Source organism: Carettochelys insculpta, chromosome 2 (genome assembly GCF_033958435.1).
Source record: "Carettochelys insculpta isolate YL-2023 chromosome 2, ASM3395843v1, whole genome shotgun sequence".
Taxonomy (NCBI): Eukaryota; Metazoa; Chordata; order Testudines; family Carettochelyidae; genus Carettochelys; species Carettochelys insculpta.
The window spans coordinates 236,534,889-236,559,601 of NC_134138.1; the positions used below are offsets into that span (position 1 = coordinate 236,534,889).

General features: G+C 46.3%; 1 protein-coding gene across 2 annotated transcripts in view; it reads right to left on the reverse strand.

Moving 5' to 3' along the window:
- The window catches only part of CFAP69 (cilia and flagella associated protein 69), a 61,197-nt gene that overhangs the window by 15,241 nt on the left and 21,243 nt on the right, over positions 1 to 24,713 (reverse strand). For both annotated transcript variants that reach the window (XM_074986256.1, XM_074986257.1), the window contains 11 exons: positions 23,918 to 24,016; positions 16,527 to 16,676; positions 16,232 to 16,409; positions 15,424 to 15,547; positions 12,647 to 12,695; positions 12,402 to 12,523; positions 11,062 to 11,278; positions 10,196 to 10,360; positions 3,363 to 3,481; positions 2,822 to 2,940; positions 1,862 to 1,943 (listed from right to left, as the gene is read on the reverse strand). In XM_074986256.1, the coding sequence (XP_074842357.1) occupies positions 1,862 to 1,943; positions 2,822 to 2,940; positions 3,363 to 3,481; positions 10,196 to 10,360; positions 11,062 to 11,278; positions 12,402 to 12,523; positions 12,647 to 12,695; positions 15,424 to 15,547; positions 16,232 to 16,409; positions 16,527 to 16,676; positions 23,918 to 24,016 (1,424 nt within the window). The remainder of the gene's footprint in view (positions 1 to 1,861; positions 1,944 to 2,821; positions 2,941 to 3,362; positions 3,482 to 10,195; positions 10,361 to 11,061; positions 11,279 to 12,401; positions 12,524 to 12,646; positions 12,696 to 15,423; positions 15,548 to 16,231; positions 16,410 to 16,526; positions 16,677 to 23,917; positions 24,017 to 24,713) is intronic.

Consider the following 24,713-nt stretch of genomic DNA (forward strand, 5'->3'; position numbering starts at 1 on the left):
TTCTGTGAGACTTAAGCATGTACTTAAATGCTTATCTGAATCAGGTCCTAAGGGAATGAAATTAATATCAACTTTTTTTTAAAAAACAAAGATAAAATGAGAAGCTAGTATGACAGATGCATGTGCCTTGGTATGTAGGTAGTCAAGAGTGAATTAACTGCCCTGGAGTTCATATGATATTGCATATTAATGAGATACTCTCAGGAGGAGTAATAATAAAAAGGAAAGTTGCTATTTTTCTATGTATTACTAGTTGCATGAGTGGGGCGGAGGTTTTCAGAGGTATATTTAAAGAGTGGGATCCCAGTAAAAGGGAGGGCCAGAGCTGACAACTGTCTATTCAATCAAGTTGGAAATGGCCCATTAGTTTTCTCTGTTCTTGTCCACTAACGCCCCTCACCTACCTGCACTACACTGATGACATTACCATCTGGACCCATGGAAAGGAGGCTTTTGAAGAGTTCCACCGTGATTTCAACAGTTTCCATCCCACCATCAACCTTAGCCTGGACCAGTCCACACAAGAGATCCACTTTCTGGACATTACCGTGCAGATAAGAGACAGTCACATAAATACCATCCTATACTGAAAACCCACAGACTGCTAAGCTTATCTACATGCCTCCAGCTTCCATCCAGGGCACACTACACAATGCATTGTTTACAGCCAGGCACTAAGGTACAACTGTATTCGCTTTAATCCATCAGACAGAGACAAACATCTACAAGACCTTTACCTAGCTTTCCTCAAACTTCAATACCCACCTAAGGATGTGTGCAAACAGACTGACAGAGCCAGTTGGGTACCCAGAAGCCACCTGCTACAAGACAGGCCTCACAGGGAAAACAAGAGAACACCACTGGCTATCACATACAGCCCCCATCTAAGGCCTCTCCAACACATCATCAGCGATCTGCAACCCATCCTGGACAATGATCCTTCACTCTCACAGACTTTGGGAAGTAGGCCTGTCCTCGCCTACAGACATCCTGCCAACCTTAAAACAAATTCTTACCAGCAACTATAGATCTCAACGCAGTAACTCTAAATCTGGAACCAATCCCTGCAACAAACCTCACTGTGAACTCTGCTCACATATCTACACCAGTGATATCATCACAGGACTTAACATCAACCATACCATCAGGGGCTTCTTTACCTGCACTTCTACTAACATAATATATGGCACCATGTGCCAGCAATGCCCCACTGCAATTTACATTGGCCAAACTGGACAGTCTCTACATAAAAGAATAAATGGACATAAATCAGACATCAGGAATGGTAATGTACAGAAACCTGTGGGAGAACACTTCAATCTCCCTGGACACTCAGTAACAGATTTAAAAGTAGCAGTCCTAAAACAAAGAAATTTCAAAAATCAAATGGAGAGAGAAATCTCTGAGCTGCAATTTATTTGCAAATTTGACTCTGTCAACCAAGGATTAAACAGAGATTGGAAGTGGCTGTTCCCTTACAAAAGCGGCTTCTCTGTCCTGGGTGTTAACAGCTCCACATTAGACTCTGACAATGTGTCATTCCTCCCCACCGGGGTCTGATCTGACTTGTTTTTTCCTCTTTTGATACATACTACTGATAATGGGCCATTTCCAACTTGATTGAATAGACCTTGTCAGCTCTGGCCCTCCCTTTTACTGGGATCCCACTCCTTAAATACCCTTCTGACCGCCCCCCCATGCATCTGATGAAGCAGGTCTTTGCCCACAAAAGTTTATGCGCCAAAATATCTGTTAGTCTGTAAGGTGCCACAGAACTGTTTGCAGTTCTCAAAGATACAGACTAACATGGCTTCCTCTCTGATACTCAGTACTAGTGTTATTCTTGAATAATAATACCCACTGCCAACAAATCCAGAAGAAGAAAAATGCCCTCTTTTTCGAGAAAATAGTCTTCCGAGATGTAACAGCCCATGACACAGCACCTTAAATGGAAATAATTTCCATGAGTACAAATAACACATTTCAGGCTATAGAACATCCTAAGAAACATGCAGATAATTTCCTTTAATGTATTGTATAAAATATTCGATATCTTATAGGAGTTTTATTGGTGAATAAAAAGTAGTAAAGCACTCATCACTTTATCACTGTATTTTAATATATTAACTCTACATTGCTTTTTAACAAAAAACAAAAAAAAACACCCACTTGTTAAAAATGGACTGAAGAAGCCACTAATTCTAAGTATGTTTCAGAAAAAAGACCAAACCCAACACTGTGAAGATTGTGCCAGCCAATGTGGGACAGGACAACTTCATCTGGGCCCAAGCTAGCCTCAGAAGCAAGGGAGACAGAGCCACTTTTTACTTCTTCACGTTCATGGTCAGCATCACTGGAAGATTGAAGTTAATGCCTAAAGGACTGCTTTGTGTACCAGTGATGCAATCATCATTCAGGACAGCTCAAAGCCCCCTTCCTAATACCTCAAACGTAGGTTGCCTATGGGCAGAAACAGCTCTCAGTACAAGCTATGGTGCTTGTACCCAGGAAGTGAGGATGCTGTAAACCAAGAATTTTACACCTGTGTAAACCAAAAATTGTCTTGCCAAGGGAGAAATCTTCAGATGCTATTTTAGTGTATCTTTCTGTTTGTTATGGGTGAAATTAGGATGAAGGATTAAGCCCCAGATAGTATAAATTGCATATAAACATATTTTTATTATGATTTAGTCAAACAGTATAATGAACATTAAAGAATCTTAAAAGAAGGACTTCATGTCAAGAGAATAGTAACAATCTTGTAAGCATAAAAACCAAGACTTCCTTTTAATAATTGCTGTTAAAGTAGTTCCACACTTACCACAAACTGTCCAATGCGCTAAAAAGCAGTTGGTTATGACCTAATCCACTGTATAACTTATTTGGATCCATCTTCATTAATGGAATAAGTATATCCACTCCTTCACAGCCAAATAGCTCCTGTTAATCAAAGCAAATATGTACGAAATCTCAAAAGAAACAAAATCATGTTTCTTGTATCTGAATTAGTCCCTTCTCACAAACTAGAGGAGAATTTTTCCTTTATACTGATAGTGCTAAAATAGATTTTCAATTTTTGATTCTAAAAATCCTTCCAATTTTTTTCCACTACTGCTAAACATATTTGCATTCTTTTATTTAGACGATACAAAATGATAACGGCAGGGTTCAGTCAACTGCTCAAAAGGACTATGTCTATGATGATGGAAGTAAAATGAAACATCACTGAAACTATTTGTAAGAGACCCTTTGATTCATGAGTGGTGAACTCCAAAATGATACTCATCTCTGAAGAAAAATGGCAGTGTAATTTAAATAAAATATATTTTGATTTTTCTCACAGAATAATGCAGAAAGATTACCTTTCTATGAAGATCATTTTCACAAAGAGTAGACAATATAAGTAATATGTCAGTTTGAATTTCCAGTACAATGGCATCTTCTTTTTCTTTAGCTGTGTTTCCTAAATGCTTTAAGATATCTGGAATGGCATGCAAATTAAAACCATGAGTGTCCTGTTCCACACAGAAAACATAATAATATCCAGTTACTATCATTGCTGATATTTTTAAAATAAAACTTTCCAAGGCAAGTACTTTATTGTCTAACACAATCTCCGTGCTGTAGATTTAGCTACTGAGCTTCACAAAAAAATCACATACCTATAGTACTCCTGAAAGAAAATCAGTTGCTAACAATGAAAATTAAGGAGTAGACTGTGTAACCTTTACCCTTCCACTAAAGCCAGTGGACCTACATACTTGTCCACACAAGTTACTGAAAAATAAAGCAGGTGTGAATGTATAATATACCAGCTTGTTGTGCACTAACTTGTCATGAGGCTACAGAGCAGTGAAAGTCCCAAAGCACAGCTTAGTGTACAGAAAGCAGAACCTAAGCAGGACTGCAGTATCCATGGAGCCAGAGCGCAACAAGCTGTCTGGTAGAAAATTTACATCCTGGTTTGCCAAAAGATAGCTTGCCATGTGACAAGCCCACTTAAGTATCTTCCCAGGATAAATAAAATCTCAATTTGATATCCAATATATTGGGTGATGAAATCCTGGTTCCACTGCAATCAATGGGTGTTTTTCCACTGAGTTTTGTGGGATCAGATTTTCATTCCAGGATATCAGACCTTTCTTGCTCTGTAAAATAGACTTCCTGTTATAGGACACCGCCGGTCTTCCACATCATGCCATCATTAAACACCTACAATTCTGATTCTCTTGCACTCAAGAAAGTTTTACTTAAAAAGCAAAAACAAATTAAAAAGGAACTTTGTAAACAACTCCTGATTTCATAAGTGACACAAATTAAAAGTAAAAAATAGTATATTATAGTTGACATGACATATTGGGCTAGAAAGTGGTCTGCAGTGTAAAGTGGGACAGAACCAGAGCAGCTTTACACTGCATTTCGCTCCCTTATTCTTCTCCTGACACGTTTATCAGATAAAGACTTGTGCATAAGCCCTGATTCTCTTTTTTACGTTAAGGCCCCTTAACAGCTCAATGGCCTTGAAAGAGGAGTGAAAGTGACTGTGAGTTAGATTTCTGTTTATCTTAAGGTCCCTTTTCTCTGCTTTAAAATGGCCTTAGTGTAAATGAGAATTAGGGTCACAGTCTCTGACTGAGCTCTTATCCAAATCAATTGTTCTGCTACTGATTTCAGCAGGCATGCATCAGGGCCATAATAATAGTCGGCATCCTTCAGTCTGCATAGACTATGGATCGCACCCTTTATAGTTTCAATTGAGGACTTCATTTACAGCATCTACTGTGACTATGAAGACCCACATGAGAGTGACAGTCCTTGCTGCATCTCTTGAAGATGTGGTGGGTGTCTGGCAAGTCCTTAGTGTGCTTTCTGTGCGCTCACTTCTCCTCTGCTAGCTGTCTGATCCTCATCTCGCCCTTCTGAAGGCCCTTGTGTAACCCCTGCCTCCATCTGCTGCGGTTGTCTGCTAGTTCTTCCCAGTTGTCCAGTTCGATGTCTACCTCTCTGAGGTCTCTCTTGCAGACATCTTTGTAGCGCAACTGGGGGCGTCCGGAAGGTCTTTTGCCAGAGGCCAGCTCACCATATAGGATGTCTTTTGGAATCTGTCCATCATTCATCCTGTGGACGTGGCCAAGCCTGTGGAGCCAAAGCTGCCTGAGGAGGGTGTGCATGGTTGGGATTCCAGCTTGCTTGAGGATGGTGGTGTTGGTCACTCTGTCCTTCCATGATATTCCAAGGATGTGCCTGAGGCAGCGCAAGCGGAAGACATTCAGCCTCTTTTCCTGGCAGGCATACAGGGTCCAAGTCTCGCTGCCATAAAGGAGGGTGCTGAGGATGCAGGCTCTGTAGACTTGCATTTTGGTGTGAGTGTACAGCTTGTTGTTATTCCACACTCTCATGCTGAGTCTGGACAGAGTTGTGGCCGCTTCTCCGATGCTCCTATTTAGCTCAGTGTCCAACAACAGGGTGTCAGTGATGGTGGACCCGAGGTAAACGAACTCGTGGATGACCTCTAACGTATCGTTGTCAATGCTGATTGATGGGGATTCAGCAACATCCTGACCGAGTACGTTTGTCTTCTTTAGGCTGATGGTAAGCCCAAAGTCCTTGCACGCTTTGGAGAACCGATCCAGCAGTTTTTGAAGCTCGTCTTCTGTGTGAGACACTACAGCAGCATCGTTTGTGAACAGCATGTCTCTGATGAGGACTTCCCGCACCTTAGACTAAGCTTTCAGCCTTGCAAAGATTCAACAGTTTCCCATCGGATCTTGTGTGCAGCAAGATGCCCTCTGTTGAAGATCCAAAGGCGTGCTTCAGGAGGAGTGCAAAGAAGATCCCGAACAATGTTGGAGCAAGCACGCATCCTTGTTTGACGCCGCTCCTGATTCTGAAAGCATCCGATAATGCACTGTCATATTGGATGGTTCCTCTTATGTCTTCGTGGAACGACTGGATCATCTTGAGTAACTGTGGAGGACAGCCTATCTTGTGGAGCAGTTTGAACAGACCATCCTTGCTGACCAAGTCAAAGGCCTTGGTCAGGTCGATGAAGGCTATGTAGAGTGGCTTCCTCTGCTCCCTGCACTTCTCCTGCAGCTGCCTTAGAGAGAAGAACATGTCAACGGTAGACCTCTCTGCATGGATCCGCACTGCAATTCAGGGTACACCCTCTCAGCAACCTTCTGGAGTCTGCCAAGGATGACGCGAGCGAACAGTTTACCAGTGATGCACATGTAAACTATATGGGTGAGTCTACACTACAAAATAATTTCGAAGTAGAGTGTCTACACACAAAAGCACCCTGCCTTACTTCGCAGTACACTTCCCCCTACTTTGAAGTAAAATGTCTACATGCAATTAGCCCCTACTTTGAAGTAAGGGGCCAGGAAATGATGCAGGCCTCCTGGGCTCACAGCCATATGACCTCTTAAAGGGCCCCTCCCAACACTGCCACCCTGCACATGCTCAAGGCTGTCAGGCTGAGGACAGCAGCAGAGCACGTCCTGGGGAGAAGAGCTAGAGACCATGCCAGCTCATGCCCTCCCTTGGGATGATGTCCTCTCCACCCTGGCCAGCCTGCTGGCTATGCTGGTCATCCTGCTTTTTCAGTGGCATGGCTGGATTGCCTGCATGGGACCCAGCCTGCAGTCCCTGGCCACGTAACTGCAGCCCCTCTCCTGCTCCCCCCAGATCTGTCACCAGTGGGCCTTTGCCACCAGAACCAAGTGGAGGGACCAGCTGATGCTGGAGGACTGCGACGACGAGCTGTGGCTGAGGAACTTCAGGATGACCTGCCAGACCTTCAAGGACCTCTGCCACTGGCTTACCGCAGTCCTCCAGCACTGAGACGCACAGATGCAGCCAGCACTCCTGGTGCAGAAGAGTGTGGCCATCGCCCTGTGGAGGCTGGCCATGCCCAACAGTCACCAGTCCATCAGTCACCAATTCGGAGTCGGCAACGCCATAGTTGGAGCAGTGCTGATCAAGGTAAGTCCGGCTCCCACCGTGGACCCACCCTGGAGAGGGGCTACTGGGGAGAGGGAAGGGGGACCCTGGCAGGGAGGGGGCAGGGAGGCCTCCCCCTCAGGCATTCATAGACATGTCTTCCTTCCCTCTCTGCAGGTCGTCCGAGCCATCAACACAGTGCTTCTGTGACATGTCATGACCCTGGGGGCCTGGACGCCACCCTTACTGGGTTTGCAGACCTGGGCTTCTGCAATTCTTTTGCAGCCCTGGACGGGATACGTGTGGCAATCCGGGCTCTGGACCACAGTGGGGTTGCTTACATTAACAGGAAGGGGTACAACACCATGGTAATCCAGGCTCTGATGCATGCGAGGGGCCATCACCTGGACGTGTGTGTGGGGTGGCTGGGCAGGGCCCATGACGCCTGGGTGTTCTGGAATTTATGGCTGGGACACCGGATGCAGGAGGGCATGCAGATCCCCTCGTGGGAGCTCCTGCTCAGGGACATCACAATGCCCCCCCGCAGCATGGCCGATGCCACATACCCACTGTACCTGTGGCTCATACGGCCCTATACCGGATGCACCATGCCAGCTTAGGACACCTTTAGTGGTCACCTCAACCACATCAGGGACACAGCAGGGTGGGCGTTTGGGAGGCTGCAGGGGAGGATTTGCAGTCCCCATGGTCATCATTGCCTGCTGTGCCCACCACTGCCTTGTGGAGGGCTGGCAGGAGCCCTTTTTCCAGGGCTGGGCATTGGACCCGGGGGCCAGCTATGAAGAGCCGCCCACTGCCCCATGCCTTGAGGCCTAGAGGGATGCGGTCAGGATCTGGGAGGCCTTGTGTCAGGCCTTTATGCAGCGCCTGCCCTGACCCTCCCAGCCATGCTGCGCATCACAGACCCCCTCACCCCTGCTCACCACTCTCCCACCATGCACCAGGGACATGGGTTTAGGGTGGGAACATTAAACTTTACTTTGGGCAGTAAATGTAATCGGACAACAAAACAGAACAATGTGTGAAACTATTTTCAGTGCATGGGGGAACGGCCCACAGCGGGGAGGCAGGGGAGTAGGTGGGGAGACTGAACTCAGAGGCGGGGTGGGATGGGAGAAGGGTCAGTCCCCCAGAGATGTGAAGTGCCAGGAGCCATGTCGACTTGCGGCAGCCCCTACCACTCCAGGTTCAGGGCCTCCACGGGTCCCACGAGTCATTGGTTGGCAGGGGAGTGCGGTGAAGGCCACTGGAGCAGGGGCCTCAGCCTCACCAGGATTGGGACCCAGCACTCACGGGCCACCCCCTGACCCCTTCTGTCTCCACAGGACCATTGTCAGGAAACCGCCACAGTCCATCAGAGTGGGCCACATACGCACGGGGCCCGGGAGGCCACACCATCACCCCAGCCTGCATCCCTTCATGGCCAGGCCTCCCAGAGATGATGCTGGAGGGACAATGAAGTGGCCACCAACTGGGCAGCTGTGTAGGAGATGACCGGGATGCTCTAGGACAGTCTGACGACGGAGTGGGACATGTGGGTACAGCTGGCCAAAAGCCTGGATGCACGTCCCAGGCCTTGGCCGCCCACCTTGCCCAACTTCTTGCTCCCTCCACAGCCCAGCCCAGCCCAGAGCCACCCCTCCACCCAGCGCATGGTGGACCTGTCACCACCCACCCACATCGAGCTGGCTCAGTGGCTGCTGGCTCATACGGCCACACCTGACCCAGCCCCAGTGCCCCCCCGCCCAGCACACCCTTTGGAGGCCGAGACTGCAGAACCCCTACTCTAGCCCTACCTCCCAGTTGTCCCAGCCCCATTGCAGCCCTGCAGGGGGCCCTGGACCTGGAGTAGTAGGGGCTGCCGCAAGGCAACATGGCTCCTGGCCCCTCACACCTCTGGGGGACTGACCCTTCTCCCATCCCATCCCGCCTCTCAGTTCAGTCTCCCCACCTAGTCCCCTGCCTCCCCGCTGTGGGCCGTTCCCCCGTGCACTGTAAATAGTTTCACACATTGTTCTGTTTTGTTGTCCGATTACATTTACTGCCCAAAGTAAAGTTTAATGTTCCCACCCTAAACCCACGTCCCCGGTGCGTGGTGGGAGAGTGGTGAGCTGGGGTGTGGGAGAGGTGAGGGGGTCTGTGATGCGCAGCATGGCTGGGAGGGTCAGGGCAGGCCTGCATAAAGGCCTGACACAAGGCCTCTCGGACCCTGACTGCATCCCTCTGGGCCCCATGGCATGGGGCAGTGGGCGGCTCTTCATAGCTGGCCCCCGGGTCCACGGCCCAGCCCTGGAAAAAGGGCTCCTGCCAGCCATCCACAAGGCAGTGGCAGGCACACCAGGGAGCGATGACCACAGGGACTGCAAAACCTCCCAAATGCCCGCTCTGCTGTGTCCCTGATGTGGTTGAGGTGACCACTAAAGGTGTCCTAGGCTGGCATGGTGCATCCGGCATAGGGCCATATGAGCCATGGGTACAGTGGGTATGTTTTGTTAGTCTTTAAAGTGCTACTTTACTGCTTTTTTATTTTGATAGTATATAGACTAGCACGGCTTTCTCTCTGTTACTATTCAGTCGACAGAACATTTCCACACACAACAGTCAATCAGAAGAGTACTCCACTCTGTCAACAGAGCAGTCGGACAGCCTGGCTGCTCTCTTGAAACAACAGGAACCTGGAAGCACAGTAGACAGGGCTGCCCATTGTTCTGGATGCCCTGTCTCGAGAGAAGACCCCTGTCCCCGAACATCCACACAGCTTTTTTGTTGACAGAATCTGTTGATAGCAGTGTTATGCCTCATGGCTGAGAGACAGAATGCTGCCAGTGGAAGTGATGAGTTTTGTCAACAAACTGTTGACAAAACACATTTTGTGTGTGAACATGTTGCAGGCAAAACTCGGTAGTGTAACCATAGTCAGTATGTCTTGCTGATCAATAGACCATACTTAGACAGCAATTCTTTATGAACAAGATTGATTCCTTTTTTAAATGCAGAAAGTAAAGCATCTCAGATAAGAGTCAAAGCTGTTAATTTATGAATTAATTAATACCTGTACCACTTGGTACAGTGTTGACAGTACATCAATATTAGAAATGTATAAAAAAGGAGTACATCTAATTTTATGTACTAGAAGGTAAAAATAGGAAGTTACTTTCTAAACACATTGTGTTCAACAGAAGAACACAATATAGATTGGATAAATAGTGCAACATAAATTGTGCTTTACCCAACAGTTGGTTAATTGCTCCCTGATCGCAAAGATCGAGGTTCACAGCTTCGTCACAAAGGGACACCACAAGTCTCAGGACTCTCAGACTGTAACGCATCTGTGCAAGTTTGTTGCCACGACCACCTGCACCATGGAAACAGTTACCTTGACCGAAGAAGGGATCTGTGGATAAATCACAAAGAACATCTGCTTTTGCAGCTCAGTGTAGATTCAAAATAAAGCTGTGCTCTCACTTGCTATTTGGCAGGTTTCAAATAAACCAAAAACAAAATAACAGCTTCTTATGAAAAGGCTTCTTGCTTAAAATAACCTTTTAATAAGAAATCTTAGAACACTTATTACTATATTTTATTAGCAAAACAAATGTGTATTTAACTATTTATTTAACTATTTCAACAATTAGCTCAGTAAGTTATGTACTAGGTTTTTTTCAATGGAGATCTGTGCTCCAAGAGGACAGGCAAAAGATGGGAGACAATTTGCCAGATTAAGTGAATATGTATATGTTCCATAAAATACTCATCTGAAAAATATTTTGTGCATGAAACATCCAAAACTAGAATAAAAAAGTAATGTAGGCCGGCTATGAGGTGCAATGGATGAGCTCTTCCAAAGAAATCTGTAGCGCATCTAATAGAGCAATGCAGGCCAGTGTTACCAGCTGTTTTACTTTCTCAGAACAAGGGTTCACACTTATTTATGTTTTTCAAAAACTGATCAGAAAACTGATGAATTTCCTACATGAACCATTTTTGAACCCTGTATGCCATGTTCATCAGTTTTATTATTTTCCTGCCTAATAGTTGTGTTGTCTTTTCAGGGCCAGGATGTATAATTGAAATGGATGTCTAAAGTCAACTCACCTTGGCCAACACACCATTCTAGAAACATAAGGAGGCGAGTATTCCCTTGACAGGTCATATAGTCATCCACTAACAACGGAGCCACAGAAGCTAAGGTAGCAATTGCATGAAGCTGTAATTCTTCATATTGGGCAGCAGACCAGTCATGTACACCAGGCTTTTCGTTTGGTTTTACATAATGGAACAAAGCCAGCACCACTTTACCCTCACTTAGCAGCTGCAGAGTCAAAAGATAAATAGGTACAGATATAGCTCAAAAATGTCACATGTAAATAGGAGAAAAATGTAAGAGACTAACTCAACCAATTTTTCAAAGAGTTTTTAACTCAGCTGTTTGCAATTTCCTCCTTAAGGCTTTTAAAACGTATTCTTCAGTGTGTAGGCAACACACAGACTCTACTATTACCTCACATCAATAGTCAGTGAATCGAGCCCTCAGTAAGTCTATTTTAATTCAATGATTAGCAACACTAGTGTAAATACTGTTTCTTTTTTAAAATAAGTCTCTTGGCTAAAATGATTGGGCCATATCCTTATCTTGTATACAGGGGTTTGGTTCTATATTTTGTACAAGGGAGTCCCACTTATGGACCAGGACCTCAAGCTGACACAAAATACAACTAACGTAATAATTATACAATTGAAGGAGGATCTGCATCACAGGAGGCAAGTCTGATGGGGTGTCAGGGATGTCTGACTACTGCCAGTGGTGGTGGTATGGTGTGATGCTGATCTAAAAGGCTCAAAGACTGGCACATGCTGGAAGGACAGAGTAGCAGCTAATGACAATCTTGACTGAGGGAACTTCTTGGTTGTCATATGCACTCAGCTAGTGTGTCATCAGTTTCACTGACTCACTACCCAGTGGCTCCTTCAGTTTGTCAGGATGTGCAGAATAGAGCAAAAATGCTCAGGACAGGTCTGGGATGTACTAGGAAAATTACCCAAGGTTGGCAGTGACAGCAAGTAAAGTAACACTCATGCCAAATATAGTTGAATGAAGACAAATACTGTTCATATTCTACATCAGTTCAGTAAAACATGGTTTCTGAAACAATGATGAACTTGGTTCGTCCTCATTTGCATCTGAATTTAAGCCATGTTCCACACGCAATTGTTAGAATAGGTACTTTTTACTCTTGGACTAGATTTGCAAAACCTATAAAAATAGACACCTTATATTGCAGGGTAGCACCAGCATGAGGTCTGAGGCTAAATTATGCTGTAAGATAATGAATTATTCCCCTATGTATGTGCATATGGATATGGGTAGTATATTGCTATGATCAGTATAATTAATCCTCATTTATTTACACAACCAAGTCAGGTACACACCTTACCTGTACTGTACACAGATCTCTTGCTAAGACTGCGACCATGTTAAATAGCAATTTTTTCAGCTCAAAGTCTTCATAACTGAAGGAAAGCTTAATATCATTTTCCAAAGGATTCTGACTTTTAACTGGAAAGGAAATTATGGCCAAATTACAACCAAAAATAAATGAACAATTTCAAAACATTGTACTTCGGAAGAAAACCGCATATCACATGTGTAATATACATTAGTTAAAATAAGATATCTTACCTTCACTGAAGGTTGCTAATAATATTAACAGCTGAGTAAATCCACTTTCCTAACAGATACACAAAATAAATGTTTTAATTAAACAAGTTTTACTATTTTCTTGACAACATTTCAAAATGCCAGCACTCATTTGTTAGCCTATTTAATATTTTAGCAAAGTAGATGACAGGTTATTTGATAATGTAAGGATTCAATTAATCAAAATGTATACCTTATGCTGCACAAATGTGGGCAATTCTGTGGAATCCTCAAAAGATTTGCATTCATGGGTCAACCGTGGCAAAGATGACGACAAAAGTTTCAAAATACAGCCAGAGCTAAAGTTTCGAAGTGGCTCCCTTCATATATGTGCATACAATTTTGCCAATTTGAGAAATGTTTGTGCATGTATTTGTACACAAATAGATGTGTGTGTTCAATTTGTGTGTGGAAACATGCTCTACATATTCAAATGATAAAATTTACAAGTGATCATGTGAAAATAGTATGCACAAATGAAACCACACATTGAAAATTTGGCTCTTATGGTGCATGACAAAAACTGTATATTAGGAAACCATAGTTGCCAGACAACCAGTTGAGTACCAATACCTCCACGACTGGAGCCAGTACAGAGAACTGATCAGATAACCTAAGAGATATAATAGCTCTTCTCTTCTTTGAAGGAGTTATTGTGTTCAATAATCTCAAGCCTAAAAAAGCACTTTTTCTCATCAGAAAAATACTGAAATGATGATTTATGGGCCTCCTGACTAAAGAAAAAAAGGGACTTTTCTGATATCAGGGAGAGATGAAATAATGAAGAGATTTCCAATCTGCTTCAATATTCATTTAAAAGTCACAAAGCTGCATTATAATGAACAAATGTTGGAATATTAAAATGCATGTTTTTCCTCTGAATATAAATTTGATACTAAACTAAGATGGCAATTGATTAACAATCACAAACTACCCTTAAAAAAGTTGCTTTTACTGTTAAACTCAGAAAAGCTATCTTTCATTTAATTAGGAGCCTTATTTTTTATAGGAAGTTTTCAATTCACATATGATAAGATATTCTTCTCAGCTTCTCAAGTTTCAAATTACTGGGCTAAACAAAATGGCTAAGTTTTGTTTAAAGGATACTTCCATAAGGCCTGTTGTAAATACGGCTATCATTGTATACTAAACACTCATATCCGGCCGCCCTGGGACTGGGAGGTTGCTGGATACTCAAATATTCTGGATAATAGAGAGGTATACCTAGCAATGCATAACACTGAAGAAAAACAAGATGGGATATTAAGAAATAAACAAAAATGTATGCAGAGTACTTTGTTTACCAACAACAGTGGTATTGTATAGTGTAAACTTACACTGTATTTGCTGTACTTATCTGTATTACTTTCACTATATTGTACTTATGGAAAATGTAACCAAAATTTACCTGTGGTTAAAATGCCAGTTATGTGAGATGTCCACATAATAGAATGTTGGATATGAAAGAGTTTACTGTATTGTATTGAATGGTAAGCCAGAGATTTATGTAGTGAGAGAACTCAGACTAATAAAAAGTGAAACACTAACAAGAAAATGCATGGTATTGCCTTCAGAAGAGGACTCAACCTACTGCTCAGATAGGTAATGTGTACTTCATTAGCCATACCTTGAACCTTGTTGATAATCTTCATAGACACTGCAAAATAAATACTTAGAGCATTCAGTCTAAACTGAAAAAAAATTTCATCCACCATGGAATATACTTGTTTTCCAAAGTAATTTATGGTTCCCACTTCCTTTTCCTTACTCCCAGGCTTAATCTTTGAGCTGATTTGTGGACTGTCATAAAGTCATGGCTTCCCAATGGTTTGTACTCTTTTATACAATTAAGAGGAAAAAAGTTGCTAAATATCCATTGTAGCTGTGATAACAAATATTATGCACCTAATTCCCATTGACATTACTGGCATTTAGGCACATGAATACCTCTGAGGACCTATGCCTTAAACATTTAATGTCTGAAGTTATCAACTGTAAAAGTGCAAAGAACATTCTAAAAGGGCTACTGGGAAAATAGGAAGCATGAATTAAATTCTATAAACCCATATTTAAATGATAAGAGCTATGCAGCAAGGCCCCTGAGTATGAAATTCTCATCCAAGAAAAGACGAATTCCATATACGGGGAACATGCCTGATTAGTGCCTTGAACAGCATCCAGTTGATTCATGTAATCCGGAATTTGTTTGAGTAATTATTTGTTTTACAGGAAATTTGCAATTATATTTCCTATTTAGAATTTGAAATCTAAAACTGTGAAACAGAGAGTAAAAGAAGGACTCACACAACTCTCTCATAATATCTATAAAATATTCCAGGAGGTGTAGGTGATCAAGTAAATGGACACTGCTCAGGCAATTTATGGTAATAAACATACTCCTTACATTTTCCAGACAATGAATACAGTTTCAAACATAAGTCTCCCAGTAACAGAACCCTTCTGTTAATCCTTGCAATCATTTTTGTTTTCTCAGTATCAAGTCATCTTTATGATAATTGGCAAGAGATAATTAGTGTTAAAGGTTTACGTGCCTTTGAGGTAGAGGGAACTACAGAAAGGAATGGAATTTTCCTGGAAGGAAAGCTCCAGGAACAGTCAAGCATGTGAAAAAGCATAGGTTGAATTTAATAATACACTGAATCCCAAGAAAGTGGTAAACTTTGACTATATCCAATGCATACACAGCAGGGTAAATAAAATGTTACCAGCCTATCAGGCACAAAAGTATGAATACTCACAATCATTGGAGCTCCAGGGTTTTCTGCTATAAGTGTGGCTATTACTAAGAGATCATTTCTTAGCTGACGATCATAATGACGGAAACCATGTATGAGTAAGTTCACAAACGCTTCCTTCAAAGCACTTCAAAGAAAATGAAAGTAAAAGTGTTACATTCCTTTTCATGTTTTACTTATGTGCAGCTCTGGAGTAGGTGAATCCTACTGCAACATCAGATTTCTCAAAGTCTAGATTAGTGGGTAGTTGCAAGCACCACAGTTTCCCACGATTTTCTCGAAACTGATAATTTTATATGTGCCACTATGCATCTAATTTAAGCATCAACTGCTAAAATGAGCACAATTTTTTGTTTTACATGTGCTAAATTCAATTTATAAAGAGATGTCTATTTATTCAAGTAAAAGTATGCTTAACTGCATCTAGCTGCCTGATTTAAAAGACTTCCTTTAAAAACAGAAGGGCAAATCCTCAGTGAAAATTAGCATAACTCCACTGACTAATGGAGCCACATAGCTGAGGAATGGATTCTCAGCCTTGCATTTCATAACATTATTTACTATTAATTTTGTAATATTTCATTATTTACCATTGCAGTAATACACTGCATGGATTTAAGACCCGATATTGTAGTCTTTTTTATTGACATGATCAGACCCATAGTTACTGATAATTGGCATAATCTGTACTCATTTCTTCTCTCATCACGTACTAAACAACATGCCAGAACCTCACAACATATTATCTTACGACTATACAGATTGCTCCAAAATAGCAATATTAGTTTACATACTATTTGATGATACTTACTAAATACATTCCAAATTGCTGAGCTGATTAATAATTTCTTCCTTTGATGCATTTTCTAACAAGTTCCACAGGATAGCTGATGAACGGAACAGTAGCTGTCCAGAGGGATCGGCATCATTTAGATGAGAACAGATTCTGCTGGCTGCTTGGGCTTTCATCATAAATTTACAATTTACTCCTGGAATTAAGGAAGTCTGAATAATCAGCTCCCTGCAGGTTGGTAATTGTTTTAGGTGCAGATAAAGAAGAGTACATAGGAGGATCATGAGACTGTTAAAGAATATCCTGTACTAACCAGATGTGGAGAGATGTTGTAGGGCTTTAAGTACCCATAATTTCTCGGCAAGCTGATTTTCAACTAATGCCAGTGACAAAACTAGTGTTTCTGCTAAGCCTGCTAATTCAGCCATCTGTATTTTATAGTTTGCACTTGTGGACTGGAAACCTGTGTGTACAGTAGTTGAGGGTTAGAAATATTTAGACATACACAATCACATATAATATTTACATTTCTTCAAAAAAAGGGATGAAATGTGAATTTCTGTAATTTTAGTGAGAGGTATCCAAAACAAAATGTTTAACCAAGATCAAGGCCTCACTATGGTAGGTGCTACACAAACCTATAATAAGAGTTGTGTCCTAGTCTGAAGAGTTAACATTCTAACAAACAAAGAATGGTAGAAGAAACAGAGGCACTTGCTCTAAGTCACAGACAAGTCAGTGGCAAATGTGGAAAAGAACTTGACTTTCTAGAGTCCCAATCCTGTGTCATATCCTCTTTACCATGTTGCTGCTAAATTCAATTGCTTAACGTAATTCCTCAAGATCACATTGATAGTAAATTTGAACTGCCCACAGTTTTTTTTCCTTTGCCCATTCATACAGAAACCATCACTTGTGTTTTTTTCTGTAGCGTAGATGGGATAGAAGTATTCAGATGAGCAGTTCACATTCTTATGTTCCAGTTTATCAAGTTACAGAAGATTAAATTTAAGCATTTTGTAAGAAATGGCATTTTAGAAAAAAGGCACTTAAAAAAAGGCAACATTCCTGTAAAAATTCCCCTAATTTAGTAGTAGTCAAACACATGCCTTCTTTGCCTCATTGTAGCTACGTCTACATGTGAACGCTACATCGAAGTAGCTTATTTTGATGTAGCGACATCGAAATAGGCTATTTCAATGAATAACGTCTACACGTCCTCCAGGGCTGGCAACGTCAACGTTCAACATCGACGTTGCGCAGCACCACATCCAAATAGGCACTGCGAGGGAACGTCTACACGCCAAAGTAGCACACATTGAAATAAGGGTGCCAGGAACAGCTGCAGACAGGGTCACAGGGCGGACTAGCGGGCAACAGCTAGCCGCTCCCTTAAAGGGCCCCTCCCAGACACACACAGCCTGCACAGCACGCGGTCTGCAGAGCCATAGGCACGCACACCTCGGGCGACGCAGTCATGGACCCCCAGCAGCAGCAGCAGCCAGAGGTCCACACAGCTGCCCCTGCAGGAGCAGTGCTCGCCCTGCTCGATGCCATGCAGGAGGCAGCTGAGCACCTCCTTGCCACAGAGAAGGAGCTACCCGCAGGGGAGGAGGACTCAACCCCCAACCCTGCAGCACCATGCCGCTCCCCCCGCCGGCTGTGGAGTTACTCCACCAGCACTGACTGGTGGGAGCAGCCGGTGCTCGGAGAGTGGGATGACGAGTGCTGGCTCCAGAACTTTCGCATGAGCCGGCAGACATTTCTGGAGCTATGCCAGTGGCTCACCCCCACACTGAGGCACCAGGACACCTTCATGCAGAGTGCCCTCAGTGTCAAGAAACGGGTCGGCATCGCTGTCTGGAAGCTGGCCACTCCAGACAGCTACTGATCCGTGGGCCAGCAGTTTGGCGTCGGCAAGGCCACCGTCAGGGCTGTCCTCATGGAGGTAAGAGGACCCACGGGGGGAGCGGGGAGGCAGCCCTGGCAGGGGAGGGGAGGGGAGGGGAGGGCCACACACACCCTGCACACCCCTCATTGGTGCTCTCCCATGTGCTTCCCCTGCAGGTCGTCCGCGCCATCAACGCCCTGCTCCTCCACAGGCTCGTGAGGCTTGGGGACCCGGATGCCGCCATCGTGGGCTTTGCCACCCTGGGCTTCCCCAATTGCTTTGGGGCTCTGGATGGGACTCACATCCCCATCCGCGCCCTGGAACACAGTGGAGGACGCTACCTAAACCGGAAGGGCTACCACTCAGTGGTCCTCCAGGCCTTGGTGGACAGCTGGGGCCATTTCCTGGACATTTACGTGGGCTGGCCTGGCAGCACCCACGAAGCCCGGGTATTCTGGAACTCGGGCCTGTGCCGCCGGCTGGAGGCGAGGACCTACATCCCCCAGTGGGAGATCCCTGTGGGGGACACCACCATGCCCCTGTGCGTCATCGCAGATGTGGCGTACCCCCTACGGCCCTGGCTCATGCACCCGTACACGGGCCATCTGTCTGCCAGCCAGGAGCGCTTCAACCAGCGCCTGAACCATGCGCGCCAGCTGGTGGAGCGCACATTTGGGCGCCTCAAAGTGTGCTGGAGATGTCTCCTCACCCGCCTTGATGCGGGCCCCACCAACATCCCCCAGATTGTGGGTGCGTGCAGTGCCCTCCACAACCTGGTGGAGAGGAAGGGGGAGGCCTTCTTTCATGGCTGGGCTGTGGAGGCCGGCAGGCCCGATGTGCAGCCACCCGCTGCCCCCAGTCGCCGGGAGGCCCTGTGGGCCCAGTTCGATGAGGCCGCGGGGTGAACGCTGGCAAGCCCCCCACTGCACCCGCCCATCCTCCACCACACTCCCTGCCCCTACACCCACACCACAGAGCACCCAAGAGCACCCCCCCCACTTTTCTTGTAAAAATAAAAACAGTTGTTTGTCAAATCAAACCTCTTTATTACTACTCATTATTATTATTATTATTATTTTTATAAATATTCTGAACCAGACAAACTATGTACAGGGGAAATCAAACTGATAAATATATATACATTATAAAAATAGGGATAACATGAAAGGGGAAGACAAGGAAGGGGAGAACTATTTACATGGGGGGTAAGGATCAGCATAGTAATGGGTCACAAATGCAAACTATTTACAAGAAAAGAACAATAAACTGGGGGGAATATATACAAAGGGGGAGAGGGGGCCATGTCCTGGGCCCCACGCCCCTACAGTCCAGCGCTGGGGGTGGGTGGCCGGGATCCCCGCCTCGGCCGCAGCCCTGGCCGGGGCTGGCTGGGGGCCGGGCGGACTGGGAGATACAGCCGGCGAGTGTCAGCTGGCCCCAGGTCCCCCTCGGCGGAAGGGCCCTCGGTGGCGGGTGGCGGTGCGACGGCGGCCGGCGCAGCGGCTGGAGCAGCGGGTGGAGCAGGCAGGGTGGGCGCTGTGGCGGCCGGCATGGCCTGGGGGGCCAGGGAGTCCGCGATGCGGTTGAGGGTCCGCATGTAGGCCCCCCATGCCTCCTGGCGCCAGGCCAGTGCCCGCTCCTGCAGCTGGAGGCGGTGCTCCTCCACCTGCAGCCGCTGCTCGGTGAGCTCCAGCTGCCGACGGTGGAGGGCCAGCAGCTGGGGGTCCATCGCCGTCGCCTGGTGATGCTGCGTCCGCCGTCTTCCCTGCCGTGGGGCTGGTCGGTGCTCCGCCGAGGGGCTGGCCTGGAGTGATGGCCCTGGAGGGCTTTCCGGGATCACTGACGCCTCGCCGGCGCTCTCCGGTCCTTCCGACGGTGCAGCTGCGGAACACAGGAGGGGGAGAAGAAGAGTGGAGACAGCCGTTAGTGTGGGCCCCGAGCCTTGGCCCTTGTCCCCCCACCCCTCAGCTGCAGGTTCCCCATCCCCGTCCCCAGGAGATGCTGCTGTGATGGGGTTCTGGGGTCCCCCTGCACTGCACCCCGTCCGCTGGCAGGAGTGACTCTCACTCACTCAGCAGGTACGACAGGAGGTTTATTAGACAACAGATGCCCAGTTTCTCACAGAAGTGACAGTACAGCAGTTAGAGACGGTCCTTCCAACCCGTCCTGGGGAGAAGACCCCGAGGGGTGCCCCTCTGGGGTGTAGCTTTCCCCCCTGCTCAGGCTGGCTGCCTTCTAGCTCTCCCTTCCCCTAGCCTCTAACTGCCGCTCCCGATTCAAACCCACCTCGGCTCGTCCCTCCTCTTTGTTCAGGGCAGAGGTGAAACCTGCCAGTTGTAGCCCCAGGATCATCCTTAGCCACTGGGAGCTATTCAGCTTGTTTCTCATATCTAGCCTGAGTCTCGCATTTGCACTCCCCCACTCCATCACATGCTGCTGCTGCTGATGGGTGTCCGACCCCCTCCCCCCCGGCGGACCCTAGAGGTTCCGCTCCCCCCAGCCCCGGAGATGGGGCATGGCACTGTCATGCTGGGGGGCAGCAGGGGCTGATGCACTCCTGTGAGGGACATGCCACTGCTGTCCTTGGGGCCATGGTCATCTGGGCATGTGGTGGGCCCTGGCCATATCTATTACCCCTGCCCCTCAACCCCGGGGGTGTGCACCGGGGGGGTACATACCTGATGGTCCACTCCCATGGTCGGGGGACACCCGGGGGGTGGACGCCCAGCTGGAGCTCCTGGATGGGAGTATGATGTGGAGGACGGCGTCACTGGAGGAGGAGTCCCTCTCCCCCTCCTTCTCCTCCGGTGCCCCGGGGGTGGGCTCCTGGGGGGGCCCCCGGGGTGCGGGGCTTGCCTCTGGGGCGGACTCCACCTCCGGGGCCTGTTGGGGCTCCTCGGCCGAGGTATCAAGAGTGGCCGGAGGGGAGGAGGTGTGCCGGGGGCCCAGGATGGCTCTGAGCTCCCTGTAAAAGGGGCAAGTGACGGGGGCGGCCCCAGATCGGCCGGCCGCATCCCGGGCCCGGGCGTAACCCTGCCGCAGCTCCTTCACTTTACTCCGGACATGATCCGGAGTGCGGGCAGGGTGACCCCGGGCGGCCAGGCCCTCGGCCAGCTGAGCGAACGCATCCGCGTTCCGCCTCTTGCTCCCCATTACCTGGAGCACCTCCTCCTCGCTCCAGAGCCCCAGCAGGTCCTGAAGCTCGGCCTCCGTCCAGGAGGGGCCCCGCTGCCACTTCCCCGCCTGGCTGCTGGGCTGTGAGCCCTGGCTCCCCTTGGGGGGGGGTCCCCTGGGGGGTGGCCATCACAGCGCTGGGGTGTTCTTCTGGCTGCAGAGGAGCGTGCAGGCTAGCCGCGTGTTACTACTGCTGCCTACACGCTCTCTCAGCTTCCTGCACAGGAAGGCAGGGGGCGGGGAGCTTTACGGGGCTGCTCCACGCAGCCACCATTGAGCTCAGGGGCTGGAGAGAGCATCTCTCATCCCCTCAGCTGATGGCCGCCATGGAGGACCCCGCAATTTCGATGTTGCGGGACGCGCAACGACTACACGTTCCCTACTTCGACGTTGAACGTCGAAGTAGGGCGCTATTCCCATCCCCTCATGGGGTTAGCAACTTTGACGTCTCGCCGCCTAACATCGATGTTGACTTCGAAATAGCGCCCAACACGTGTAGCCGTGACGGGCGCTATTTCGAAGTTGGCGCCACTACTTCGAAGTAGCGTGCACGTGTAGACGTGGCTTGTAAGTGGTTCCTCTGTCCAGTGATAACCTCTTCCATTTGCAGATCTGCCTGCAAAATCTTCACAAATGTGAATTACTATGGGCTCAGTCCTGTTAAACGTTGAGCACTCTGGCCCTGATCCAGCAAACCACTGATACTTTTGTGAGTAGCTCCATTTACTTGAGCAGGGTTAAGCACGTGCTTTAATACTTTTGCTGCTTTGCTAGAGTGTTCAGCACCCTTCTGGACCAAACCTCAATCTAAACTTCAGTCCTGCAAAGACTTATGGATATGCTTAACTATAAGCACATAAATAGTCCCCTTGAAAAACCAAGGTATGGCGTCTCAAGCATAAAATACAGTTCCTTAGTTTTGACATAACACCTCTTACTTTCTATACCTAGAGGGAAGGAAAAAAAATCAAGAATTTCAACACTTGGGCTGTGTCTACGCGGGCACAAATCTTTGAAATAGCCATATTTCAAAGATTACTAATGAGGCGCTGAATTGAATATTACACAATTGACTAGTTCCGCATACTTCAACAAGGCTGTGTCTGCACGGGCACAAATCTTTCAAAGATTACTAATGAGGCGCTGAATTGAATATTCAGCGCCTCATTAGCATTAGGATGCTTCTGGCCGCGGCGCTTCAAAAGCATGCGGCTCAGCGTGGCTACATGGGGGTCCTTTCTAAAAGGACCCTGCACCTTTCGAAATCCCCTTATTCCAATCAGTGAGTGGGATAAGGGGAATTTGAAAGGTGCGGGGTCCTTTCGAAAAGGACCCGTGTAGCCGCACCGAGCCCCGTGCTTTCGAAGCGCCGTGACCGGAAGCGTCCTAACGCTAATGAGGTGCTGAATTGACCCTCATTAGCATTAGGACGCTTCCGGTCACGGCGCTTCGAAAGCACGCGGCTCGGTGCGGCTACACAGGGGTCCTTTTCAAAAGGACCCCGCACCTTTCGAAATCCCCTTATCCCACTCACTGATTGGAATAAGGGGATTTCGAAAGGTGCAGGGTCCTTTTAGAAAGGAGCCCCATGTAGCCACGCTGAGCCGCATGCTTTTGAAGCGCCGCGGCCAGAAGCATCCTAATGCTAATGAGGCGCTGAATATTCAATTCAGCGCCTCATTAGTAATCTTCGAAATATGGCTATTTCGAAGATTTGTGCCCGTGCAGACACAGCCTTGTTGAAGTATGCAGAACTAGTCAATTGTGTAAATTTAAGTATGTGTGTATGGGTTTGCAGAAGTGGAGCACTAGTTTTAAAAGCTGAGAAGAGATTGCTTTGGCATTTCCAAATTTCTATAATTGGAGGTGAGGGCACCATGCTGAGTTTTGCAGGCTTCAGAAGCCAGGTCAGAGTACAACTTAAAACACAGCATCAAAGGCCAGGTAGGACCCCCAGATCATCTAGTGCACCTCCTACATATCACAAACCATCAATACTACCCAACATCCATGCACCAAACCCAACAACTGAAAAGAGATCCATGTGTTAAAGCTGCATCAGACTAGACTCATGTGCCACTGGCAGTATAGGACAGACTAAAGTGTACCAGTGTCTGAGGTCCTCACATACTAGAGAAATGACCCATTACTCTAAGATTTCCAAATCATAAAACCCAGGAAGAGGAGACAATGCTGTCTCTCTAGAGGCTCTATGGCCAAACCAAGAATTTTATATCTTTTCCTACTTCAAGTCCCAAAGCCTCCCGCTCTTATTTCCAGTATCATCCATGTTTCCAAATCCTTGTTGCCCTCCTCATTTGTATTGTTTCACCCTACCCCCAATCCAAATGATTGAATTCATCTTGTGTAGGTTGCCAGATTACATTCAATGCACACATGTAACTTTCAGTAAAATGTTTTAAATGAATGGGTATACATTTCTCTTGAAAATTATATTAACTGAACGTTTTCAAACACTGGCTATTTAATTAAGGTAGTTATGGCACTTATTTATCTACACAAATAAAACTTCTTAACTGGAGTCAGAGCTGAGTGCAAAAAGCCATATTAGAGTAAATAACAGATCACATATATTTGATTGCTTCATTCTTTAAAGACTTTAAAGTGGTGTATTTTACCTGCAAGCTGTTTGTTCAGTTGCTCTACCTGGTAAAAGCTAATGATACACTTACAGATTTGTATCCTCACTTGAGAGCTTGGCACCCTCATCAAATAGCCTGTAAGAAACAGACAAATTTTGACTTGCTATTTTTACAAGACAGTATAAAAAGGGTCAGCTGATTCCTTCTACTTACATTCCCTCATACCACATTGAGTAACGTGTGTCCCTTCTAACCACTCACATCCTGTATATGTGTTCACTCCCTAAGAGGGTAATCATCTTTGGCTGGTATTACTGTATCTCAGGTTTAACTATAAAAACACCCGAGACAGGATTCACTGGCACAGAGGGAAAGGAAGGGATCCTGGGAAAGTGGCCTGTGGTTTAAAAAGAAGCCTATTCTGCTGACCTTTGTTATAAAGCCTGAAGCAGCCTGGATCCCAGAGTAAGGTGGGCTGGAACCCGCCCCCCACTCCATAAGGGAGAGGGATTAGGCCAGCTCAATGGCTTCCGACAGTGTCTCTCACAACAAAAATAACAGGATTACTAACACAGCAGCTGATACCATGGTTGCCATGTTAATAATCCTAGCTTCCGGTGAGGCACCATGGGATATAAGGGGAGCACATAATATGTACCTTTTCAACAAAATAGGGAGAAACCTGGAGATAGCCATGCTGTGGAAATAGTCTATCTTGGGCAGTGTGCCCCATTAAACTGACTTGCCTTTTCTTTTGATTTTGTAATCCTTCACTTTGTAATGAATTTTGTGTTTGTCTATTTTGCTATCTCTTTGGACAGAAGAAAATAAA